General features: G+C 38.9%; 1 protein-coding gene across 7 annotated transcripts in view; it reads right to left on the bottom strand.

Moving 5' to 3' along the window:
* CTNNA2 (catenin alpha 2) overlaps window positions 1–19429 on the bottom strand; it is a 1062093-nt gene that overhangs the window by 79832 nt on the left and 962832 nt on the right. For 6 of the 7 annotated variants that reach the window (XM_040993624.1, XM_040993620.1, XM_040993627.1 and 3 more), the window contains 3 exons: window positions 10847–10939; window positions 10086–10242; window positions 1318–1518 (listed from right to left, as the gene is read on the bottom strand). In XM_040993624.1, coding sequence (XP_040849558.1) covers window positions 1318–1518; window positions 10086–10242; window positions 10847–10939 — 451 coding nt within the window. The remainder of the gene's footprint in view (window positions 1–1317; window positions 1519–10085; window positions 10243–10846; window positions 10940–19429) is intronic. The other variant, XM_040993626.1, reaches the window with a different exon arrangement.

The raw sequence follows: 19429 nt of genomic DNA on the forward strand, positions 1-19429 counted from the left end.
TTTGAAAGAAACAATAGTGAAACATCTAATTAAAGTACATATGCATCTTATCACCATAGTTATTGTTTCCAATTCTAAATCTGGACAGATTCTCCAGAGCAGTCATTTCTAGATGTGTTCTTGATTACCCACAATTACATTTTTCCCGTTCTGTGCTTATAGCATAAGAACGCCTGATGCTTGTATTTACATGTTGTTTTATCTTCACATTTGCAGGATAATATCAATATAAGCCTTTGCAAATAATACTTCTCCTGTAGAAAGAAAAATTTCTACTAACCTGTCTTACCATGCAGGCTTGGAACACTACTTTATCTGACCTTTCACAGACATCTATCTTTTTAAATTCCTAGATCCGAAAAGGCCTTCATTGGGGGTGAAGGGGAGAAGACATCTGCCCATACACAAAACCCAAGTCATTACTCATCCACAACCCAATCCAGAGTTAAGTTCTCTTTTGCCAAACTTCTCAACCATCCCCCTCCATACACATATAGAAGAAATGAGGGATATAAGAATGGGTCCCAAACACTTTTTTTTGAAGCCAAGAGATATTAGTCTGGAACACAAACTACTAAAAATAGGCCAGTCTTTGACATACTCTTCAAAGTTGTAGCTTATCCTGCTAACTCAGTGGAAATAAGTCTTTTTTCCATCTGAATGCATCTGAGAGCTGTGACAGGTTCCCATAAGTAACTGTGTCTTACTGCTCTAGTCAATCCCCAGTAGGCTGCTGCTTGTTTAAATCTCTCCTAAGGAAAGGAATATGCTGAAAGGCTAACCCTTTCCCAAAAGCCATCACTCCTCTCCTTGATGACTTCGCATCTTTGCACGACCCACAGCCTTTGTGACCTGCACCGACCGTCCAGATATCTTCCTCAAGATCTTGGTTTCTCAACCAACACAGAGAAATGGATTTCAAGTTCAAAATTCCAAGTCCCAATACCATCAAAATCATTTGCCACCTTTATAGTCTTGTTCACTGTTTTGAATATCCATTTTCTCATCTACTGCAGAAAAAATTTCTTTGCTTATTTGGAAAGTTCTCATGCAACAAAATAAATTAGATCAAATAAAACAAATGAATTAGAAATGAAAACAATACAATAATATGCATACAAAAAGCCAATACAAGATTGTTATTCTTCTGAAGTTATTCAAATTCAAACTCAAGAAACAAAGCACTCAATTTACTACGCCCCTTCCTCAATTTTGTGCAATTTATAGGCATAAAAGTTTGTCAAAAATGAAAGATTTATTTTATGTAGTATTAATCAAAGCATTGCCATTGTAGCCATATCTAAAACGCATGCTTACCTGTCTCAGATAGCAATTTTGTAGCTTCCAGCACCTTCTCAGTGTAAACACCAGCTTCATAGTTCTCCATCTCAGCATTTATGATGTGGATGACTCGAGCTGCCCGGCCCCTGATGGCCCCTGCAGTCCTGTCCAAGGTATCCACATCTCCCTCTTGCAAGGCTATCACACACTTGTTCACATCTTCCAAGATATGGTTTTCTGTGAAGAGGATATACATTCCTAATTACTCAGAATGTAATCTAAAATTGATTCATCAACTGTTGGACATCTCAGTATATGCCTAGCATTCAGAATGGATCTCAAGGACATAGTGCAGCATGACCAAGTGGTTCTTATACCTGAGCATCATTTGGAGGGCTTGCACCACACAGATTGCTGGGTACCACTTTGTAGATGTGTACTTCAACACATCTGGGATGAAATCTAATAAACTGAATTTCTACTGAATTCCCAGATAAGGCCGATGTGATTTAAGGACCAAACGTTGAGAATCAATAACTTTAAAGAATATACCTTGCCTTGTATTGGGAGCAGAGTTTTACTGCTCAAGAGGATCTACTAGGAGTGAAAGTAGCAGCAGTCTGACCAAGTAGAAACATTAATGCAAATGTAATCAAACAGAGATACTTCTAATGCTGCACACCAACGATGTCTGTTTGATCACATTTCCATTAAGGAAGCATTAAAAGGCTAGTACAGCGTGAACAAATATTACCGACTCAGTATTTCAATATTATGTCATGTGCAGGAAATATGCAGTGGGTAAAAAAAAAGTATTCAGGTGAAAAAGATCACACAATCACAGAATTCCTCTCGTCATGCCTGCTTGCATGAGGTTAGTGCTATTCTAAAACAGATTCCAGAAACATCTCTCGGCAGCTCTTTACCACAGGAGGTTCCAGGGGAGTTGGCTGAGAGTATGGACCTGCCCCAGACTATAAAACCAGGAGAACTTATTATCTGTTTATAAGATTTGTAGTTTATAATATTGCTGTAGCAGCAAAAGACTAAGTTGTAAACAGATATAAACACATATAATTTACAATGATAAATGGAAGCAATTTTTAAATAATCTTATTATAAGAAGTTATCAGATTACTTAATTGCCAATAATTGATGGAGGATCAAAACAAATTATCTCAGAAAGAAATTTCTAAGTCTAGATTTGATTTTATAAATTCAACTATCAGGGTTGGTGCTGTGGCAGAGTAGGTGAAGTTGCCATCAGCAGTATTGCATCCCATATGGGCTCCTGTTTTAGTTCCAGCTGCTTCTCTTCCAATCTAGCTTTCTGCTAACACACCTGGGAGAGCAGTGAAAAGATGGCCCAAGTGCTTGGGTCCCTCCTCCCTCATTGGAGATTGAGAAGATGCTGCTGGCTTCAGCCTGGCCCAACCCTGGCTATTGTGGCCATATAGGCAGTGAACTTGCAAATGGAAGGTTCTCTCTCTCTTCCACCCCTCACTTTTCCCCCTCAAATTTTATTTCAAAAACCTGAACATTCGTAAAGAAAAGAAGAAGTAGGATGCTTAGCAGATCCCAGACTCATCATGGCTTACTCCCGGTTCATTAAACTATGCACTCAGAGAGAACATTTTTCCCTCGAAGTATATTAGTAAAAAAATTAATGGTATAATTCAGTTTTCTTAAAGCATCATTCACGTTGCCCTCCTCACGACAATCAATTTGTGATTTTCACATCCCTCCATTTTTTAATTGCCAACATAAGGTGGAAAATTGGCAAAATGGCACTGCAATATTCAGGTATCTTAAGCTTACAGAAAGTGGTGCTTCCTGGATACAGCTGTTGTTCTGGAATGAAACAACAGTGGAATTGTGCAATGTATTGAAGTTTCCATTTTGGTTAAGGAACTTTGGGAAACCATTCCTTCCTAAGGTCCTGAGCTGAATCCTGTGAATTCACTAAAAAAAACCTAAGAAAAATATTTATTCAACTGCGACCTGAAACAGGATTTGAAAATTTGAGTTTGATTTACATAAGGCTTCTTTGCTACTCTGTGGATTACTTGAAACTAATAAACATTTGTTTCTGAGAACTAGCAACAGGAAGGGGCTTTAAAAAAAAAAAACTTTGCCACTGGGTCCAGCGTAGTAGCCTAGTGGCTAAAGTCCTCGCCTTGCACACATCAGAATCCCATATGGGTGCCAATTCTAATTCCTGCGGTGCTGCTTCCCATCCAGCTCCTTGTTTGTGGCCTGGGAAAGCAGTCAAGGATGGCCCAAAGCCTTGGGACCTTGCACCCACATGGGAGACCCGGAAGAGGCTCCTTGTTCCTTGCTTCAGATTGGAGCAACTCTGGCTATTGCTTGAGGAGTGAATCAGCAGACAGAAGATCTTCCTCTCTGTCTCTCCTCCTCTCTGTATATCTGACTTTTTAATAAAAATAAATCTTTAAAAAAAACACTTTGCCAGCTGCCATTTATTTTGAAAATAGTAGTATAAGATCAAGCATAGCCAGTGGCATTCTGTGCAGAATTTAAAATGGTTTTTAGGAGTTGAATGCAAAACAAGAACTCTAATTACTTTAGAATACTAATCTCTGGTGTTAAAAAAATGAAAACAAACAAAAAAACAAACAAAACACTTGTATAAAACCAATTAATGCCCTAATGTATTAAGCAATGATAGGGCTGACAACATTTAAACTGTTGTGAAAATATGGGATAGTTTTACTGACAGCGAAAATACGAAAATAATTCAATAAACAAAAGTGATTCATAGATTTAAGTACAGCTATTTGGTGGAGAACAGTACAGAATGAAAAGTAGTAACAGTAGTAATACTTATAATTGCTCAAATCAATGTGCTTGGTTAATGGTCAGATCAATCGTGTTATATGTATAAAGTACTGATTTTAGTAACAGCAACTGGCCAATTTTTATGAATTGTTTTTGTTTTAAATATTAATAATTCACTCACTTTTCCACAATTAGAAGTATCCCTCGAGGAAAAAGGGATTGTAATTCCCCGAGTACAGTGTTTAAATGACTGACATTCTATATGGAAAATCTACAGTTCAGTTTAAAAAAATAATTTTCTATTTTACCAAAGTGCCAACAAAATGGAGTAAGTGCTCCAAAAGTATCACTTCATGCACACAAGAACACAGTCTCGTCGGTTAGAGGAAATCCGACTTGGTGTATACAGAGCCTCCCAGACTCCTTATAGTATTTTTGACTCCCTACGCCCTGATGCCCTGTGTGTTTGCAAACGCACTGATGTAGTGCATAACAAGAAGGGCAGAGCACTCCGTGTTTGCAGGCAGAACCCACACTGGATTCCTGTTTGTACTCCACACAGCATGCAATCAATGAACTACTGAATGAACAGGTCTCTTGAACAGGAACAGTTACACTTTTTTTTTAGCCTAAGGTTTTCTGAAGAGAAAGAAATCATGAAGATAAAGGAATGCTCTTCCAGGTAGAAAAGAACATAGTTGGAAGAAGTAATTTAAGGCATGTGGTGAAGGTGTTTGTTGCGGTGCTTATGATGCTAGCTGGGAGTACTCTTTTGAGTATGATGTGGGTTTGCCTCCCAGCTCTGCTCCGATGCAGCGGGCAGTGACCCATAGTGGGATACCCACAGTGAACACCCAGCTCCTGGCTTGGTCTTTGCCCCACACTAATTATTCAGAGTGTGTGGGGAGGAATCCTTTGGATGGTACAGTCTAGTGTCAAGGCAACACTTAAACATGCAAAAATATTTGACATCGTGTATCGGTAATAAATTACCTTGCATTTTTGCACTGTTACTATTTCAAAATGATCTGATGTTGTTCTAGTAGCATTAATTTTAAACTTTATGCTCACAAACCTCAGGATATAAATTTTTAGAACACAAGATCCTAGAGTTAAGAATAAAAATTCAAAAAATCTTGGACATTACGGAAGTGAATTAATAGCTTTGTCAGATGTTAGATTTCTACTATTCTGTTAGCTAAACCCAAGAGATAAACTGTTACATGGTTAATGCTAAGACATTCACTTAAAAACACTATTACAAGTCATAGGTGTTGTGCAGTGGGAAAAGTTTAAGCGTTCTAATGTAGCCATTTCACTCTTTTATGATCCCAGCTACATCTGAAAATCAGTTTTGTTCCTGTAATGCTACTAGCTGTCATCTTTGTTCCCCCAAATCACTACATTTCTTAGACAAATTAAACAACGAGGTATTCAAGCTCAGGTGACATGAAAAAAAAAACTACAGTCCTTTAAAAACAGATATTTTGCTGTTGCTTTTTAAAATAAAGTTTCCTGCCAGAACAGCTATTCCCCTAAGAGGAAACTGATACATAAAATGGCATTAATGCCATTCGAGTGTCTCATGGGCCAAACCTGCAATTTATTGTTTGGCTCTGGCTTGGCTAGGAGATGAGAAGTAGTTTCCCCAGCTATCTGGCTGTGTCCACAGCCTACCAGCAGGATGGAGTGGGCTGTGTCATTATCTGTCAAGCCCTGTCTGTGGAAAGGTGCCTGCTGCCTCTGATTGTCAACTCCAAAGGCATGCTCCAGCAGGCTCTGCCAACCTGGCTCCCTGACAGTGCCTGCTCATTTTCCTGTCATGGCATGCTGCGGCACTTGTACCACTGGGGTTGGACTGCACAGCGTTATCAGCAGGAGCCAAAGCCTTTTCTTGTTACTGGTAATAATGAGATGCACAAAGGAATGGCAGGGAGTAAGGTGGCAAACAGTTAGGGCTAGAGCAAAGAAAATGAAGAGAGGCTTTTGCTCTTGAAATTCTGAGATAAGACCTGCTCACCTTGCTTCTCCCCACACTCAAGTTTTATATACATGTATTTAAACAAAAGGATAAGTTGGGAAAGTTTTACGAACTGAAATTATTTCTCACTGAAAACGGAAGTATGTGGGCACTTCCTATGTATTTGTGGGTTGAACAGGATGTAGAAAAGACTGGGAAAGATCCCTGCCTCTTATTGGGGGTGCTTCAGTCACTTAGTCATATGAAAGAATTGTGAGCCACATTTCCATAACCAAGCAACTCGATCCCCAATATGCCCACCCAAAGCAATTTTAAATACCTTGCAACAGCTATAACATCATGATTCAGCAACAACTGAATTCTTTTAAAAAATATTTGATAGTCAGAATTGATGCAGTAGAGGGATGGGGGGGTTGGAGGAGAGGTAGAGAGAAAATTCTACCTGCTGGGTTACTCTGCATATGATTGCAACAGCCATGGATGAGCAAGCTAAAACCAGATCATCAGGGTCTCCCATGCTGGTTGTAGAAGCCCAAGACTTGAGCTAGAATCCACTGACTTTCCAGTGAGCTAGATAGTAGGTAGGACAGCCAGCACTCTAACACCCACACTGAATAATGCAGGCATCACAAGCACCTGGCTTAACTCACTGCACCACAACATCAGCACCACCCCCACCCCATCGACTGAGTTCTTTTATTAGTCAGCTTCTAAGTGCAAGGATATTTAAATGAAGACCCGCTTTGACAAATCACACACACACACACACACACACACACACACACACACACACACACACACACACACACACAAAACCAGCCTGGGAGTGGGAACAATGTAGGTATCTGAAAGGGATTTAGAACCGGCATGAAGCAGTGGGCAGCAGGGAGCCGAAATCCAAGCAGAAAAGGAAGTGGAAAGCAGAGGCAAGGAATTTTCCTTTTGTCATGATGTATTATCAACTATATAGTTTGTGACAATATGATGATCCATCAACTCTGCCAAGTAAACTCCACTCATAATGATTTTCTCAAAGGGTGACTTAGAATACTATTGAGAAAATGAACATGAAGAATGAATTTGTTAAGTTTCCACACTTGGCAATGTAACGAGTATCATGGTAACCTAGATACCCACCCATTTGGCTAGCTGTCTGCACATCTGGTATGTGATGGTTGGCTCTGGGAAACTTGCATCTGTTAATGCATCTAAGCACCTGGAGAGGCATGGATAGATGTGGTTACCTGTGGATAGATGTGGAGATGTATATAGTCCTTGCGATGCGTGGTTGTATGTGGTTAGTATATAGTTATTGGCGAATGAGTGCAGGAAGCCATGCGGTTGGGTCGGATGGCATGGGTGTGTGATGAGCACTGCTCCTCGGATAGCAAAACTATGAGGAGTTTCTGGCTGAGTGGCAAGGCCCAGGAAAATGTTTCTGGTCACCTCATTGCTGCCTCAATCCATTGAATGGATGCTCAATCACCTCTCTAATGTTTCATATAATTCTCCTGAGGGGGGTGTTGTTTTTTTGCAAATGGGAGACGATTCTTGTAACTGGTATAACACCTCAAACTGATCAATCATGTTATGGTAAAAGCGTCTTTAGCAACCTAAGTCAATGACACACATCTAAAAGCATACAATTCAATTCAGCCCACAATGTGTCCAAACATCCTGTTATGTGCCCACCTTTGTCCTGGAGCTTGACCTAATATAAGTAATGTTTTCCTTAAGAAATGGCTTGGTAATATCTTAGAACAGATGGCAATCATAAAGGCACAAAGAGTTTGTTTACTATGTGCCTCAAACTGTTACAACGCATGAAATGACACATTTTGGTTTCTCACCACAGAAAGCAGAAAGTATATGGGGCATCTTCTGAAGGGAAATAAATGTGACTCCCCCCAAAAATGGCTTAAAATGTCTACCTTATATTTGCACTCATAAAACTTAGTTAGGAAAAGAAAACAGTTTATAAAGATAAAAAGAAGTAAAGGCCCTCTGTTTGTAGATTGGCTGAATTGCCCTGATCCCTTTCACTGCCCTTTAACAAAAGAACAAAAAACAATTGAATCAGCACTAGGTGAAGGTGACGGCAATTAATGAATGATGGAATATAAAATTTAATAAAGAATATATGATATATTCCTTTATAAGTTCCTTTCAGCTTTCCTTTTAATTCTGTACTCTTGCTATTTTAAGTAATATTAGTTAGTTTATGCTTAGCGAAAATTGATTTGGGGTAAAAGTAAACCACTTGTCACTACGTAACTGCATGTGCTGCCAACTGTGGAGCTGCAGGTTTGAATGAGTAATAGCTTGCTGAAAATATTTTCTCTGAAGTAAAATAATAATAATGTTTTCTAGGACTGTTTTTGTAATCATTCTTTCCTAATGAAGTAAAAATGAAATAATTGGATATTGTGCAAAAGCTTGTGATGATTTATGTATAAATAAAGAAGGCAACTTTTCTGAGTTGTCCATTTTGAGCATCATGCCATAGTGGTCCACATCTCGTCCCTCCTCTCCCTCTCCCTCTGCCTCTTATCTTCTCGCTGATCCATGCATCATTTGCAAGCTCTCAAGTCAGCTGGAGCTGGTCCCCAGTAAATGTGGCTATTGCTTTATGTGGCTTATGAATGAATATATGTGTGTGTGCACATGCGCACGTCCAAGCACAGCCATGGAAAAGAAGGCAGGTGTCTCCTGGGGTACCCTAGTTGTCAGGGCTGAGTGGCTGTTCCTTGGGCATTTCTCACTGCAAGCATGGACAAAGAAGACAGAAACCTACAAACACTCTGGGTTGTTTCTGACCTAACAGGTTCTGGATTTGCTTGTCCTGGACCGAAGATGCAGGCATACAAGTACTAATACTTATTTTACAAATGTTAATGAAAATGGAACAGTGGAGTTCAGCAAATTATAGATACTGAATGGGTATCAATTTTCACTGTCTTCTCTTGTTCTCCATCATTACAAGTTTCATCAATTAGCTATAAAATCTCAAAATCCAACTATTCTCTCCAATAAAGCCGCAAACACAAGCCCACTGTGGGAACTCTGTCTTGTTCATCAACAGGAAAGATTGCAATTTGGAATGTAGCAGCCTCCTCCTAGAAGCTATTGCGCACTGTAGTAGCCACAGGTCCAGAAGGCCTGGTCCCCACCACCAATGATGTGATCCCTACAGTTTAGGCCTCAATCAGCCAACAGGCTGAGGCAAGGCTAAAGCTTTCAGAATCGGTAGGTACACGTGCCACACAGTTGACCAATATGAATTATCAAGGTCTATCCTTTTAACAGAACACAAAAGAAGATGTACTTCTAGTATATCTCCCCATGGAGATTCTTCCAACCGAACTGAGCCAAATGTGTTAAACACATTGGAATCAAGGCCCATTTGCTGCTGGTAGTTTATTTTCAAAAACAACAGTGCTGAATCCTGTCAAACTGGTTTCATGGTTCCTCAAATCCTCTAGCAATCCTTTACTCTGGATTTTACTCACGTAGAAGCATGATAAATTTTCCAACTTCAATAGCTTCCATGTGCCTTCCATTGGGCTACTTCTCTGGCTTACATTTTCAATTTTACCATAAATCTTGACTCATTGAAATAAGGTTCCACGTAACATAATTGAATTGGAATAACTGCCTATATTTAAAATATAAACTATATATAGAAAACAATCCCAGTCTCCCTTTGCCCATTTCTATATGGGCAATTTAGGTATGCTAAAATGTCACTGTGTTTTAAAAACTCTGAACACCTAAAAGGAAACTAAGCCTCTTTTAATAACCTGTTCAGCAAGTTGTGTTTTCCCCTGCCATGCCTTCACTTGGTGTTCTGAAATCCTGTCTCTAGCAAGAAAGGATTCTCAAAGTGCGTCACAGTACATTTGCAGAGTCGACTGAAAACTTGAAGGGCCGCATGAAACACAGGTCCATGACAAGCCTGAGATATTTTTCTCACCTTGTTACCCTCTTCCAGCTGTCTTATAAAAGTCATTTTGGTGTTGATTACCTGAAACAGAGAGGAAGTCATCCACTGATGTGATGTCATCCACAGCCTCAGTCAGCACTCGAACTTGCTTTTCCCATTGGTCCTTGAAGACGTCCATGTTATCCTGAGCAACTTTGCTCTGTGGCCGGGCAGCCAGTGTGAGAGCAGCATTGATGACCTATGTGTTAGAAACAACCCAGGTCACGGTGACCACACTTCACAAAACTGGAACAAACTGATCAAACACCATGTAGGCTCTGCATGTAAGCTTTTTTCAGTGTTCAAAAAGACACATCAAAAAAAATATATATGAAACAGAAAGTACACTATTCAACTACCGTTAGTTTTTTTGCTGTCTCTTCTTTGCTTGGCTTCCTCTTAAAGTAATTAACTTTCGATGTCAGAAAGTGTTTACTGGACAAGTCTTATTTACTTAGGCAGATGTGGCAGACACACAAGTCTTGCTTTGTACATATGCAAGCTTATAATTTAGTTGTTGAAATACAGAAATAGATATAAGCACTTAAATCACAAACCAGAGTAAACAGAACAAAGCCAATATGCATGGAAAAGAGAAATTATCACAGTAATTTTAAAGAAACTGCAGTAGTTAGAAGTTCGTTGTGAGAAAGGTAGCCTTGAAACAACCCATAAACGATGGTTAACATTTTTCAGTTGAAGGAGATGGGGAAAGGGGAAGACGGGGCTGCCAATGTTGGACTGTAAAAGTCCTGAACACCAGGTCATTGAAGAGCTTTTGAAATAAAATGAAAGAGGCTTACCTGAGGACACAGGCTGTCAATCTGGGTGGCTGCCATCCGGACTAATTTCACCCCTTCCTCATTGTTAGATATAGAACAGGCCAGGTTGGCAACCTGTAGGGAAGAGGATTTGAGTGAAAATCATATTGGCTCACAAGGAAAGCAAACTCTCAAATGACCTCACATTTTCTCTTGTAACTATCCTTCCCTAAAACTCCTTTCACCAATAAGATAAGGGCACCCTTCACCGCCGAACCAGATACTGCTTCTTCTCATGCTAATTTAGGCATTTCTACCAGAAGAGCAGGCTGTTAATAGAAAATTATTGCTTGAAGTTTCTCAAACACACACAATGATGTCTTTCAACTGAGTTGCTTTGAACTCTTTCCCCCTGTGGAGTTCCCAATTTGCCTACACACACTCTCTCTCTTTAAGCCCTAAGATGTATCATTAAGTGAAGAACAGTATGATCTTGGCCACATCAGTACTCAACTCTGACCAGACAGAGAAATGCTACAAGCAATGCTGTGGATGTAAGAGACTTGGAGTTGAAAGAGTGCTTGGCCTAAAGGATCTCTTATCTGCCTGAAGATATTAATCCACCAGTATCCAATTCAAATGCATTCAGCTATCACAACTGTGTACAATAGCCAAGCCTGCTTCTTTAGGCAATGGTGCCATATATGAAAATTGGAATGTGACTGTCTAATATACTAGTATTCGTATTTGATTTCTGTAATCCAGAAACAAATATTCAGCCCAGCATTAAGAAACCTGCAACCTTTGGGCCTGGCGCAGTGGTCTAACGGCTAAAGTCCTTGCCTTGAATGCGCCAGGATCCCATATGGACACCAGTTCTAATCCCAGCAGCTCCACTTCCCTTCCAGCTCCCTGCTTGTGGCCTGGGAAAGCAGTCGAGGACGGCCCAAAGCTTCGGGACCCTGCACCCATGTGGAAGACCAGAAGGAGGTTCCTGGCTCCTGGCTTCGGATTGGCATAGCATCGGCTGTTGCAGTCACTTGGGGAGTGAATCATTGGACGGAAGATCTTCCTCTCTGTCTCTCCTCCTCTCTGTATATCTGACTTTGCAATAAAAATAAATCTTTAAAAAAAAAAAAGAAATCTGCAACCTCTATTGCAGTGCTTGGGTTAAGATTGAAGCCTCATTTCATGACTGCAGTTTCCTCCTAATACAGATTCTAGTTGGCAGCAGTGATAGCTCAAGCAGGAGGGGTCCTTTCTTGAACATGAGACATGAATTCCATTTGTCACTGCTAGTGTTGGCCCTGACCACTGTTTGCATCTGGCAAGTGAATCAGAAGCTGCAAACTTGCTCCATCTCCTTCTGCCTCAAAAATAAACACATAATTCTTAAAAATTGAAGACCGCAATGCCAGTCTAAACAGTTGAACTGAATTTAAATACCCTGCTGTAGCAGTTCCAATTCTTACTGCTTATCTTCAAGGAGGGGGAGTTGGTAACTCCTTGCAAAGGTCAACGGCACACAAGCCACCATCAAAGCATTGATCATTCTCATCAAGCTGATGTCAAGAGGACAGGAGGATGGGGATGAGAAACATCAAAGGAGAAATAGAGGCAGGGCTAGGAACACAGGGCAAATGCAGCAAGTGACAAGCAGACAAAGAATCCCTGGAGCCTCCTGACCACCTACCCTTTGCTATCTCACCTCTCCTCCTCAAAGCCAGGTTATTTCTTGGAGCAATGCTTTGGTATCCTGGGATATAAAAATACACATTATCTAGGCCTACAGCGTCATGAGACACTTACATAATAGAATGTTGGACTTGCGACTGTTGCTGAAGGACTATCCTATCATAACAATATGAGGGGGAAAAGTGGGAAGTACGGGGAATCCTTGAGCCCTTGAAACTATCATGAAAAATTTTTGAAAGAGCAAACCATTTTTGAAGTGCAAATACAAATATAAACACACACACAATGCTCATGTGAATAGTTTCTAATAAGAAGGCAATAGACATTGTGGAGTAATGCAGAGTTCTCAGAAGCAAACATCAGCTGGGTCTACAATTAACCAGCTACACAAGACACTTAACATGCAAAGGACTCACTCTGCATCAGCAAAATCCATTGCATAAATACTAGAGGTATTTTCAATGATTATTTGAATGAATCATTAGTGTAAAGAAAGCTGTTTAAAGAAAGATGGAGGGTACATCTCAAGAGTGACAAGGTACATTAGTAGAAGAAACAACAACCTAATCAAATTCCAAATACTATGTGTAGTTTCCTACATTTCACAGTTTACCTATGAGCCTTTAGGTATTTTTAAAACTGAGTGCAAAAGTCCATACCGTGAGAAATAAGCCTATCTGTACACATTCTCAAGAAAAGACACTACATACTCAGAGGCACCAAGTTTTATGGAAGCAGAGCAAATTCTAATACCTCAGGTCTCCTGACTTCTGATTCTTTTTTTTACATCAGCATACTGTCTCCATTGGGCATTTTGATCAATGTGTATTATATGGTCACTATATCCATATTCTGCTTTAATTATTTCATATTCCCATACCTAATTAAGTGTATGGCACAATACACAGACACAGTATGACTGTATTCCCACAGAGAATTGATGCTCCACATTTATTGAATGAGTTAGTTAAAGCACAGTTTTTAAATTTAGAACTTGCATAAGTGACTGAGTACATCATGGATGAAAGATGCTCTCAAAGACAAAATCATGTTACTCCTCTGACTTGTCTTAGCAACTTTCACGTTGGCTCTAGCACCAATCCATGGCTTTAGAGTTAACAGACAGAAGGGAGGAACCCTGCATGTACTACATGCCACCTGATTAAAAGATACAACACTACCTAGGAAATATTTCCTGCCCCAAACACAGAATCTGGAAATTACCAACACTTATGATCAACTCCCAGGTTATAAGAAATTCAAGAAACAATGAAACATGTAACATAAAACCACATTACTGAACTCAAAATTCCTGATAGTGAAAAATAGATGGGCAAAAGTCTTAGACTTAATTTTTACACTCAATGGAATAACAGCAAAATTTACAAGTAGGTAAATGAATATATGAAGGTACATTTATTAAATTAACAAGGAAATTTAAAATGGCTAAATATTTTAAGATATTAAGGATTTATTTGTGTTCAAACTTCAGTGATAATTTCTTAAAAGACTCCATAACTTCTAAAGATAACCATCCAACACCTTTGTCAGCAACATGATATGTTTCAGATGTTTCTTAACTCTCGGGGGTTAGACAAGGGTGGAAGTATACAAAACACAAGACCAGCCATACTTTCCAATGACTGAAGCTGAGTGATGGTACTTGATAGCTCATTATAACTGTTCTGAAATGTGCCAGCAATCTTTCGTGAAATTGTTTTTAAAAAGTAGAAACCACAACCTGTTACATCACTAGTTCAGCATAAACATTTCCTTACATTTACCTGTATGACTCTCAGAGTGGTACAATATAAACTAGAAAGAAGCGTGAAAATAGTTTGCAGCTCAGGTATGCAAATAGTGGAGACAACGCACTTTTGCTTATGTAACATTTAAAATACTTTCTCATCCTTAGTTTAAATCAACTCTTATGGCTTAGTTCTAATGTAGGAGCCACTTCACTCAACATCTTACGAAGGGAATCTTAGTAAGGGAACCAGTGCTATAATACACAGCACAAATAAAGGGCTGGCAAACAGAACACCAATCATTTTTTGTTTTACTAATCCATAAATCCTGAAGTTTGGCAACCTTCACTCTTCAATGTACTTGTGTTGTTTAGCTCCGTTTAAATTGGATACAACACTGCCTATAAAGTATTTCTTACATTAGTCATTGACTCAATTCAAATTACTATCTTCCTTTTTTCTGACTAGCTTGTGTTTCTCTTCTCACTGAATCCATTGGCCTCAGTGACTTTGAACAGGATTAAACTAATTTTTATCCCTTCAATCACATCAGCAAATTAACCTATGCTTCATTCTTGAAAGCAGTACCGGGTTCGTAACATAGTTTGAAATGCCAGCTGACATTTCACCTCCATCCCAGACTACTGCACACAGTAGGTACTTGACAGACTTCAACTGCCTGCATTTTAACAAACATTGATGTTATTATATCGGAAACTACTGGTAAAGTAACATGCCTTGGTTTTTTAAGCACAATATTTTTCTCCCCCACAGCCATTGTAACATAAAAAAGGGAGAAAGGGAGTTGGGAAGAACACTAGACTAGAATTATAGACACAACAATATTAGTGTAATTAGGCAAGAAACCATGAATGGATTGAAGTCTAAAATATGTTGAGCAATGTGGTTTAATTTAAGGGCAATTTGAAAGTTGGTTAGAGCTCCAGCAGCTTGGCTTCCAGGTCATCCTCCTGTTAATTTACATGAAACGGCACTAGAAGATTCTCAAGCACTTGAATCCCTGAATCAAGCTTCTGGCTTAATGGTTTCTGGCTTTAGTTTGGTCTAGCCCTGGATGTTGTAGCCTTTAGGAGTGAAGCAATGGATGAAATTGTCTCTTACTGCCCTCTGCTGCCTTTGAAATTAGTTAAAAAATTCTATACAATTCACAAGTCTAGGTGAACAACACAAGGTGACTACACAATTGAATTTTGTGGACACAATTACAGGATACATTTCGATCTGAAGCTAAAATGGCTGAAAGGCTGAACTTTAACTAAACATTAAAAGACTTTCATGAAGAAAGTGTTCAGTCATTTAACACCAAATGACGTGAAAGGCATCGGAAAGATGAATTTGTTTTTTCCTTCTGGGATCCTGGAAATAAAATTATATTTTAAAAATATTTGTGATTCTGTTGAATTCCAAACATCAGCACAAATTCAATGCATTCAACCCCCAAACAACCTATCATGAAATTTTTCAACTATAGGTATAGTAGAGTTTTAAGAAATGTGCACTGGTCAAATAAGAAATAACAGCAATCTGGAGATCCATAAACCACTTGCTCTCAGATTAATATCTTATCATCATTTTAATTTTGATGATAAAGGAACTCATTTACTATTTAAGGGAAATTGTTTTAATTAGTAGCCCCAAGTCATATAGCCATAAAACCTCTAAGTGAAAGCATGATTGGCACAAATTTCATGCCTGCCATTAGTTTAACAACAGTGACAAAAATGAAGCATGTCATGGTATCCACCTAAAGGTTTGTTCCCAACTTACCTAAAGAGTGATCTCATTAGCAGATAAAGATATTAACAGACAAAACTTTAACAAGTTCATGAATACCCTAAATGAACTATGCATCAATTTTTAATACCTAATATCAAAGTCATCTTTTAATACCCTCTTCCATAAACATTTTGGAGCAGCATGTTACAATGCCAAGGTTCCTATAGGATCCTGGATTAGAGATGGAATTGTACAATTCAATAGGAAATGAAGTAATCCCCTTCCTTGAAATCCAGGATGGGCAAGATAATAGCAGGTGATGTTAAGATGGAATATTCAGTCTTAAGTAGACTATGGGCTTGCACAGAGGTGGACATGATAACTGACCACAGTGCCTGCTTCTGAAGTTGCTTTGAACAAAGCCAAGTCTTTTGAACAAGCCAATGTCCCCAGAGAACATTTTAGAAGGAAGTTCTCATGCAGAGGTATTATGGAGTGCTTTTAAAATCTAACTGCCTCACACTGGTATGAGTTTATGAGCCTGATTAACAGTAACTGAAGTTCTGGAGAATAGAAGAGATTTAAGCAGCAGGGATAATTTGATCAGGAAAAGATGGCTCAGTAGAAATGAGCAGCTGGGGGAAGTATGAAGGTACTAGGAACAAAATGAAATGATAAACATGTTTCCATGCTTCTGATTTAAATGACCACTCTAAAGCATCTGACACTCTTGATCATTCTGTATGCTTGTTTTTCCCCCAGCACTGTAGTTATTAGCATCTAAGAGCTCTGCAGTGAAGCAGCCCAGGGTTACATTTGTAACTCTTACTCTACCCAACAGTGCAGAATGCATGGCATTGCTGGGCCTTGATTACATTATAAAATATAAAAAGAGAGGATCCAAAGTTGGCCAAATAGAGAATAGAACTTATGCATTTTGAAAAGAGGAAGTGGGTGAGGGAGGGGATATAGCACATTCCTAGAGGGAAGCTGGGGAGAATCCTGCAGGGGAAGCAATATGTGCTTCACAGAGAGACACTATGAAGACATGCTAACTGAGCAGTCACCCAGTGGCCAGCAGAAACACCACCAGTGGCTCTTGCTGGAGGAAACTGCAGAGCACTCATAGTAGCTGGTGCCAGTAACACTGTTGTCCTCTCCATGGGTAGCGCAAATGACAGTGACCGGCGACCCTCTGTTACTGGTGACTGTGACAGTCCTGATTGCAAAGTCCATGGAATTCTATGGCTGCCGATAGAGCACAACATGTAGCTGGGTCTGTGCACATTCAATGTGTCTGACGAAGTCTAAGGGATCCTCAATTCTGCTTCAGTGTACTCTACCACGATTTTGTGCTCACACAAACACCACAGACATCCTCTGTGTAGTTTATGCACAGGATCTAAAGGGAGATACTCAACTCCAATACTAATTGGGAATTTCAGGAGTCCACTTTCATCATTGGACTAAGATAATGTGAATTTGGAAATCAACAAGGCAAGAAACTCAAAAATGACAACATGGCAGTTACACACATGCCCCTGAAGGAAGAGTCACAGAAGGCATCAAAAGAGAATTCAAAAAATTTCTGGAAATCAATGAAAATTGTCTGAAAAAACCTAAGGGTTACAACAATGGAAATATATAGCAATTAGTGTCTGTTGCATGAAATCAGAAAGGCATCAATTCAAGAATCAGTGCATCACGAGGACCCAGAACAAAGCCAGTTAGTAGAGTATTAAAATCGCATAACAAAAATAAAACAATGCTAAAGAACAGTGAACCAAAGAGCTGATTTAAAAAAAAAGGCATACCATGAAATATACATGAAAGGGAGGGGAGGGACTCAGTAAAAGACAAAAAGGAAATGCAACCGACACCTCAGATATATAAAGAATCAATGATTAGTAAAAATAGCTATATGCTAACAAATTTGAAAATCCAAAATGAATGGATACATTTCAGAACATACACTTTACCTCAACTGAGTCATGATGATGATGAAAATCTAAATGGAGAAATACGATAGGATTTGAATCAGTAATAAAACACCTCCCAACAGAGAGGAGTCCAGGACCAGATGGCATCATCACTAAATTTTAACAAACGTTTGAAATAATCAAAAAGTTGGCAGTCATGCCCAACTTCTTCAATGAGACCACCATCACCTTGATTATAAAACCGGAAAAAGATACAGGAAAAGACAACTATAGAGCAATGTTCCTGAATGACAGAACAAACTACTCAAAAACACTAGCTAATCAAATTGAATAGTACATCGAAAGAACATTCACTGGGGCCAAATAGGATTTATCTTAGGTATGCAGAGATGGTTCATCATTCACCAGTCAATAAATAGGAAACATCACAATAAACCATTCCAAAAAGGAAAAATATCTTATGTTTTCCCTGATATAAGGCAATCTCATGCAAAATGCAGGATCAATAGCCCTTTTAATACTTTTTTCCCCTGTAACTCAGTTTGTGATCTTTGTTTCGTTTTCATTTCTTCAAAAAAGTTTCTTTTCTATTATTAAATTCTTCCATGACTTATAGGTCATACAGTAGCATCATTTCCTCCAGGGAGATTTTTGTTTTCTTTTTTCATTTCCTCACTGACACATTGGTCATTCAGTAGCATGTTATTTAACTTTGTGGTGCTCTAAGTTTTAAAACTTTATTCCTGTTTTTGATTTTGCTTTGTGGTTATTCATTTAAAGGAATGTATAGTAACTGGGTAATACAGACTATCACATTCAAATGTGAAGATAAAATGCAGTATGCATCTCTACTTCCAAATCCAAGTTGGACTCCCAATGAAACTTAAATATATCTTAACAATAAGATACTAGACTGTGCCATTGTCCATACTCACAATACCCTGACACACTTAGATAACAGAATGATGGACTTATGAATGCTTATGAAGGACTGTACAATTCTAAAATTATGGGAGAAATCAGTGGGGGAGGGAGTTGGGGAGGAAGTAGGGGAAATCCCAGAGCCCATGGAATTGTATAATAAAATAAAATTTAAAAAGTAAATACAAAAAAATCCACATGAAGAATAAAGCCATGATTATCTTGGTAGAACCAAAAGAAATTTGATAAAGTACAACATTAATGAAAAAAAATGAAAATTAGATATAGAAGGATTACTTCTCAAGACATTCAAGGCAATATATATAAATATATATGACAAACCCATAACCTGCATCATATTGAATGGGGGGAAAGTTGAAAGCATTTCCATTATGGTCTGGAACCAGACAAGGATGCCCATTCTCACCATGCTGTTCAATATAGTCTTGGAAGTGCTAGGCAAACTCATTAAACAAGAAAAAGCAATCACAGGGATACAAGTGGGAAATGAAGTTCAGGTTTCCCTGTTTATAAATGGCATGATTCTCCAGAGAGAGAGGAACCAAAACACTCTACTGAGAGAC

Source organism: Ochotona curzoniae, unplaced genomic scaffold (genome assembly GCF_017591425.1).
Source record: "Ochotona curzoniae isolate NIBS_2020 unplaced genomic scaffold, NIBS_Ocur_1.0 contig_883, whole genome shotgun sequence".
NCBI lineage: Eukaryota > Metazoa > Chordata > Mammalia > Lagomorpha > Ochotonidae > Ochotona > Ochotona curzoniae.